The following is an 8,232-nucleotide window of genomic DNA, read 5'->3' as shown; positions in this document are numbered from 1 at the left end:
ATTCTGCATATGAATAACTCAAGATAGAGTTTGATAAAAGCCCTGTATTTATGAACTTTATGCACTTCCTTTTAACCAAGGTTTCTGCAAACGATTAATCAACATACTCCCTTTAAGGTTTCCACAAAAGATCAATCAACGTACTTCCTTAAATTAAAAGTTTCTCAATCTTAACTTTCAGCTTCCTACAGTTAGATACACAACCACGCAATTTATATATGCAGAAAAATTAAAGAGTAAGAGTAGAGAGTGAGACCGAGCTTTTACGAGGTTCGGCTTATACCAGCCTAAGTCCTCGCCTTAGACAATACCACCTAAGGATTCCACTATAACGCTTCTTTACGGTCAAAGAAAACCATTACAATCCCTTCTTCAATTATGGTGGAGCCCCCTCTCCAAGCGATAGCCCACACTTGGTACAATGATCCAATGACCTTGAACCATAAAAAAACTATAAGAAAATAAGAAACAATTTGGTGTACAATGACACTCTTAAAAGTGTAGATTAGTAATATTGAAATCTATGTACTTCAATCAAAATCACAATATTGAAAGATGAAGCTTAAGAAGATATCACCATGGTTCTTTCTTAAATTGTAAAAGTCAATTAAGAATACAAGAGCCATGGCCTTTAAATTAGAAAAATCTTAGCAAGAGTATTCAATGAGAGAGCATTGAAAATATGAGAATTGAGATTGATTTGCTTGTTGGGTTATTTTAATTCTTGAAATCAACATGTATTTATAGAGTTAAAAAGTATTTTTTCATGTTGCCCAAATTTCATGGAGTGTTTTCTAAGTATTGAAAGAGTTTGGAGCCCAAGAAATCTATTTTGGAAACATTCCCTTGCTGTTTTAAATTTGAAAAATCGAAGGTCAATCGCCTGAGGGTTGGGTTAGCTGCTTGAGCCTTTAATTCAGTGTATTTTTGCAACACAGTATATGGTCCATCGCCTTACCCTAAGAGGTTTGTCACCTAACTAGGTTTTGTCTCTTGTCAGTCGCCTGAACAAACAAGGGTCAGCCGCTTGATAGCTTCGACCACTGTTTAGTATTTTGGTCATAACTTTTTAAATACAACTCAAAATTAAACGTTCTTGATATTAATAGAAAGTTAAGAGAAAATACCACAACTTTCATGTTGAATACACTTTAAGATAAGAAGTGTTTGATAGGGAAAAATTTACATTAATGCGGATATAGAAAAAGTAATAGAATTTGGAAAATCCTGTTTGGTGCTTTTCATTCCAAAAAAACTTTTAACCTTTTTGAAATAACTTTTGACCTCATAAAAATATTTTCCAAGTATTTTAAAAGATATCTAGGTCCAAGTATTTCACCTAAGAGCTTCATATATCCATATTGAATTCGTTTGAAGTACTTACGTAAGGCTCTTTCAAGACTATAACTTTCTAAGCTCTAAGCCTTCATGTACTTGCTTTGCTCTTCAAAGTCTTCACGTATTTGCTTTGATTCTTTATATTTGACTTGACTTCAAGCTTCAATAGACTTTAGCTTCATAAAATCTTGTAGCATTAAGTTCGAGTTTTTAACACTCTTGTCAAGCACTTGATATTGATCATAATCATTTTGAGTCACTTGATCTTGAACACTTGAGTCCTGAATCATCACTTAACCAAATATGTTAAGTTCCTATGATCTGTTATAATCAAAACAAGATTTTAAGTCTTGCAAGGTAAACAATCTCCCCCTTTTTTATGATGACAAGGAACAAAAAATTGAGTAAGCCTTAAAGAGGCTCCCCCTTACAAAAAGCGTCAACTTAACAATATTTGCAATATCAAGATCAATATCAATTTCAATATCATGCTCATATACATCATTTCATAGTTAATCCAACATTCAGCAATTCATATCAATTCATTGTAAGCCATATACATGCTTTAAGTATGCAGAGTCATGCTCAATTTTTACCCAAAAATTCTCCCCCTTTTGACATCAATAAAAAAGAGTAAGATATCAAGAAAAATATATAAATACCAAGACAATGAGCAACCATAAGCAAAAGTATATATCTAGTGAAGACACAAAACAGAACTTTGCATTCATCATGCATAAAAAGATAGACAATAAGTCTCAAAGTAGCATGAGGAAATACAAAAGATTGTATATCAGAGTTTTCAATAATTTTCAGTAATGAACATACATCATGACAAGTATAACTCCCCCTAAATGAAATGTATTTCATATTCAATAGATTTAGAATTTCATTCTTGAAGTACAAACTATGTTTTCATGTATAATATGAATATAAATATCATGAGAAGCTATCATCATTATCAGCCATCATTAGTAATCATCAATGTCAGACATGCTTTTAAACTTATCATATCATGCTTATGCTCATTTTGCTCACATTTAGTTTTGCTAAATTTTATCCCCCTTTTTATATCAACAAAAGGATAGACCAAAAGAAATATTACATAAAAGTACTACGGACCAAAAAAAAAAATTGCATTTAGATCACAATAACAAGGTCCATAAGTTAGCATATATTTTAATCAAAACATGATCATCCATCATTCAGCAAAAGGAAATTTAACATAATCCATTATCAATATCATATCATGCTCATGGATACAAATATGTTGTCATGCTCAAATATCAATTAACATGCTCATGGATACCAATATATTTCATAGATACCAATACTAATATCATATCATGTGCTGCTAATGGATATCAATTTATTTCATAGTTACCAATTTATTTCATACTCAATTTTTCAACTCAAATCTCTCTCCCGCTTTTTGACATTAATAAAAGAAAGAAGGTTATCAATAAGCATATGCATTCTAATGCAAGGAGCAACACAAGACAAATAAGCCTTGTACAATTCATCCATTGATTATGGCTAACAATGCCTTGTTTTATATTCATGATTTTCACACTAATGTCATCAATATTAATCTACAAGAAAGATATATTCCATTTCAGCTTTGTTCAACTCTATCTTATTGGCTTCTTCTAACATGATCAAGGAGTTAAGGCTTTCATCTTGGTATACTTTCATGGGTCCTAATGGTTTAACAGGTGATGTTTCTTTTATTCTCCAAACTTGTCTAATTTTTACACTCTTTCTTTTGAATGGACATTTAAACTTAATGTGTCCTTTCTCTTTACATAGAAAACATGTGGTATGTGTGTAAGCATTTGAAGAGGTGCTAGCATAATTTTTGGAGGCTCTTACAAAGTACCCCATGCAGAGGTTCTTTTTCTTTGTGTTCTCAACTCCATTGAATCTTATGCCTTCTTTATTCAAGGACATTCTTTGTACGCCAATCATTTTATCAAAATTTTATTTTCCTTTAGTGAAGTTGTAGATGATTTTGGCCCAATCCGGAATTTTTCTCTTAAGATCACATATTTCTGAATTTTGTATATTTTTATCCTTTTCTTGATTTTGAGATATTTTGCTGATTTTGTTTTCTGGCTCAAAAATATATTAATCTTTCTCATTTTTCGTAGAGGATTGGGATCGTAGATCTTCTATTTCTTTCATCACTTTTTCATTCTTGCTCTCTAATCTCTTGATTTTTTAATCCTTTTCTCTTTTAGAAAGATTTTTTTATTCTAATTCTTTCATTACAGCTTAATTCTTATTTTCAACGACATATACCGATTGTTACTTTAACAAGAATCTTATGAACCTCGAATAATTCACTTTGTAGTTCTTCATAAGATGGCATACTACCATCACTAGATTTATTGGATGAACAAGATTCATTGCATGAATCATTAAATGATTTGGATGAGGAACTTTGCAAATCATCATCATCCTATTCCATAAGACAACCATTTTCAAACACTTGTTCACTTGATTCATTCTCTAAACTGCTAGAACTTAGATTGTCCCTTGTAGTGGCCTTCATTGTCTTTTTCTTTTTCCTTTCAGAATCCTTCATGAGTTGTGGACAATTCGGTTTTATGTGTCCTTTCTTCTTGCAATTATAGCATGTAGGGATTTTATTCCTTGATTCCTTTTTATTGGTTTCTTCTTCATCTGATTCTAAGTCCCAAAATTTTCTAGTAAGTTTATTCTTCTTTCTAAGATTTTTTGCAAGTCTTTTGGTTAGGAAGGCTACATCATTTGCATCAATTTCCTCTTTATCTTCATCGCTAGAGCTTTCATGTGAGGTTTTAAATGCAATAGATTTCTGGACTTTAGATTTTCCACTTCTTTCGTTTATTGCCATATCATGTGTGAGAAGGGATCCAATTAGTTCATCTAAGGAGTTATTCTTAAGGTTTCTTCCTTCGGTAATTGTTGTGGCTTTAGGTTCCCAAATGGGTGGAAGCCCTCTAAGTATTTTTTCGGATCATCTCATACGTAGAGTAGGTTTTCCCTAAGGTATTAAGGGAGTTTATGATATGAGTGAACCTAGTGTACATATTTGTAATAGATTCATTAGGATTATTCCTAAAAGCTTCATATTCTCTAGTAAGCATATCAATTCTGAAATTAGAATAGCTTTCCCAAGAGGGGGGGTGAATTGGATTAATTAAAATTTTAATCTCTTTTCAACTTCTTACTTGTTTTAATGCAACTACAAGAAAGTAAATCAATCATCTAATAATCACAACCAAATCACACCACAAAGTATTGAAAAATTAAAAACACAATCCAACCAACCAAAGTATGAAAATCAATCAATCATTCAAGAATGTTATGTTTTTTGGTAGCAGCCCTGTAGTTGTTTGCAAACTTTGCTTTGAATGAAATTTTTATTGCGCTTCTCTTAATCAAGATTTCCACAAATTAACCAATGTACTTCCTTGTGGGTTTTCACAAACATTTAATTAAAACATACTTTCTAAAATCAAGAGTCTTCTTTGAATATGGATTTTAAGCCCTACAACCTGCACTTAGCATACACAAGGATATTTAGTGCATAAAATAAAGAGAGTAAGGATGAGAAGAACACCGAGCTTTAAGAGGTTCGGCTTATCCCCAGCCTATGTCCTCGCCTTTGGTCAATACCACCAAAGGATTCCACTAAGTGTGCTTCTTTCCAGGCAGAGTAAGCCTTTTACAAAATTCCCTCTTTTTTAGGAAGAGGAATTCCCTCTTTTTTAGGAAGAGAATCCTCTCCAAGATAAACCCCCGCTTGGTACAATGATCCAAACAAGCTTTGAACCATCAATGATACAATGAGAATGCTACAATAATCTGAGTAAAATGAAACTCTCAAAACAGAGTAGAGTTGCACAACTTAGAGCGCAGACTATACTTCAATCAAATAATAATAAAGAAAGTATGAAGCTCATGTATAGAGATCACCAAGATTTGTTGATTGAGAAAACTTAGTGTAAGAACCGTGGTTTGATGATTCAGCAACAATTTTAGAACTTTCTCCTAGATGGAGTGTGAGCAATAAAGAGCTTTAAGAGATTGTAAGCTTTGATTGCAAGACTGCTAAGTAATTGCTTAGATGTTTAAATTCTTGGGATTAAAGAAGTATTTATAGGCATTCTAGGATTAGTTTCCTTGTTCCCCGAGTGGCTTGGAGTGTCCACCAAGTTTTTACAACATTCATATTTGAAAAACCAATTTCTGAAATTTTTTTGTTGGAATTTAAAAAATAAAAACTCATGGAGTCAGTCGACTGGACAGGCGACTAGGTAGTGTGTTTCAATGGGGTCAGTCGGCTGGATAGGCAGCTGACACCCTTCTGTCTCCCAGAAATTAAATCAAGAAATAGTTAGTCGACTGGCGTGACACAATTCATTTTGGGTTAGTCGGCTGGGTATTGTCAGTCGGCTGGGTACTTTCAATTTATTGAGTCAATTAGCTAGACAGTTAATTTTTCTATTGTTTCTCTATCAGTCGACTGACTAAACCAGAGTGTTTCTGGTCAGTCGGTTGGGCAAGCCTCTCACTGATTTTTCCTTTTTGAGTTTTCAAATTTAGTTTTTCTCACATATTTTGATCTTTCATAAAATATTTTTTGGGGTTTTAAAATAGGTCTTTAAGTCCATAAATATCCCCTAAAGAGCTCCGTATTTTCTAAATTATATTTGATACAAAGTACTTACAAACAACTTTTCTAAATATATCATTTGAGTACTAAAACTTCAAGTCTTTTGATGATCCTTTTGACTTCAAGTCCCTTTTGATCTTTAAGCTTTTTCATATGTCTTTAAATACTCAGTGAAGCTTTCTATTGATTTGTCTTTGATTTCCAGCTTGCTTCTATGACAAATGTAAGTGTTGAGTTATGTATTCCTGAAATAAAATCACTCAACAACATACGTTAAACCATCTTCATTTGTTATCATCAAAACAAGATTGAAAAGCCTAGTTAGGCCAACTGTCTCCCCCTTTTTGATGATGACAAATGAGAATCAAAGATAAAGATAAAACAAACTCTCCCTTACTATATGCATTTTTTAACATGAGCTTAAAGTCATAAATATACCATATTACATACATGTTTCATACACACATCATCATAAATGTTCCATACATATCATTCATAAGTCATAAATATTCCATACATAGATAATCATAATTCCATATGCCATATTCCATACATAGAACTTTCCATCACACACTCCATCTTTGCTTTTCAAGCAATGTGACCAAGCTAAGTATTTTATCATATTACATACCGAAATACAAGCAAAAAGTTACAAATATTAGATTTACAAGAAACACATTAGATTTTTAAGATACACATCAGTTATCATCAGCTTCATCTTCCTCTTCTCCTGATTCATCATCTTCTTCTTCTTCAGAACCATGCTTTGCTTCTGTGTCTTCCTCATCATCACCATCGCCATTTTTGGAGTCCTCTTTGTCACTTCCATCATTGCTAGCTAGAGCAGAATTAATATCCATAGGATCAGAGGGACAAGAGGAACTAGCTAAGTATTTCTTAATGCGACCCAAATAGTCATCAATGGAAGAATAATTTGCTTGAAGAGTTGAGAAGTTGGTTTGAAGGGATTGGATTCCCATTTGCATTTTTTGGCTGAAGCTTGTGAATTGTTGGTAAAATGTATTAAACCATGCAAGAGGACCAGTAACAGGAGGAGGTGGACATGCTTCACCTCCGCTACCCTTAAGAATCCATCCATCATCATGTTTTTCATACCCCATTAATTTCAGAGTTGTGGAATTAAAAATATCATAGTGGGTATATTTTACAAAGAGATCAGAGGATGAGGATATTTGAAGTTTTGGAAAAAACATATTTAGGATGCCTCCGTAAGGAAGGGAAACTCGTCGTGCCTCTACACGTGATAGCATCCATTTGAGTATAAGGCTCGATAGGTCTAGTTTCTTGCCCTTGAGCAAGCAGTAGAGGATGAAACAATCGACATATGATAATGGAGGATATTATACGTAATGATTTTTTCCATAATTTGGGCTTGAAGATTCAAATGCTTATATAATGGAGGACTATCAAAAGAGACAGGTGTGTGGTTTAATACCAAACGAAGAAATTCTTATGGAGTGAAGTCTTGTTCGAGAATCCAAGACATGCCAAAAGTAAGACATTCAAAATCACCATTAGGAATTTCAAAAAATTTTAGCAAGAGATTCGAGAGTGAGAGCTATAGATTTTCCCATTACATTGGTCGAAAGCCCGTGTTCTTCTCTAACAAGATTGGTGTAGAAAATTTTGATAAGATTCGGGATGTGTTCCTTAGCTTGAAAGGGTAAGAAATTTTCAATCCTAGGGCTTCAAATAATGAAATGATATGCGGGAAATCAAAGGTGAAGAAGGAAGTGCCAAGAACTTTACCTAGGAGTGGTTCTGTCATGCTTAGATGATTGCGATAGAAACTCTTGGTGTGTGGGGCTACAAGCCATTGTTCAAAGGTCGAATCTTCAGTGTGCTGAGACGAAGTGGAAGGTTTCTTACTTCCAACTGATTTGATCCTCGACATTTTGAAGTTTCTTAATGGAAAAATGAAGGTGGTAGTGATGGATTTCGAAAATGGAAGAGAGGATTTGGTGATTTTTAGAGGAGAAGGAGTTGAGGAAAGGAAGAGGATGAAAGCAAGGAAGAGTAGAAACCCTAAGTTAGTTGGCTGACAACTCGAATGACTCATGTTTTTATAAACAAGGTTAGGGTTTTCCCATCAGTTAGTCGGCTAACTTCAGGGTCAGTCGACTGACTGCTCTCTGTTTCATAAACCATAGCTCAGTCAGACAGCTGGGTCTCGGTCCAGTCGGCTGACTGCAATGTTTTTCTTTATTTCT

At 33.6% G+C, this 8,232-nt stretch overlaps 1 protein-coding gene across 1 annotated transcript; it reads right to left on the bottom strand.

Annotated features, from left to right (window-relative positions):
* Positions 1-6,699: 6,699 nt before the first annotated feature.
* On the bottom strand, positions 6,700-7,122 carry LOC131158615 (pre-mRNA-processing ATP-dependent RNA helicase PRP5-like). The gene has a single exon (XM_058113479.1). It carries the CDS (start codon positions 7,120-7,122, stop codon positions 6,700-6,702), a length of 423 nt encoding a protein of 140 aa, XP_057969462.1.
* Between the last annotated feature and the right edge of the window lie 1,110 nt (positions 7,123-8,232).

Source organism: Malania oleifera, chromosome 6 (genome assembly GCF_029873635.1).
Source record: "Malania oleifera isolate guangnan ecotype guangnan chromosome 6, ASM2987363v1, whole genome shotgun sequence".
NCBI classification, from domain to species: domain Eukaryota; kingdom Viridiplantae; phylum Streptophyta; class Magnoliopsida; order Santalales; family Ximeniaceae; genus Malania; species Malania oleifera.
This window is presented reverse-complemented; position numbering and strand designations above follow the sequence as displayed.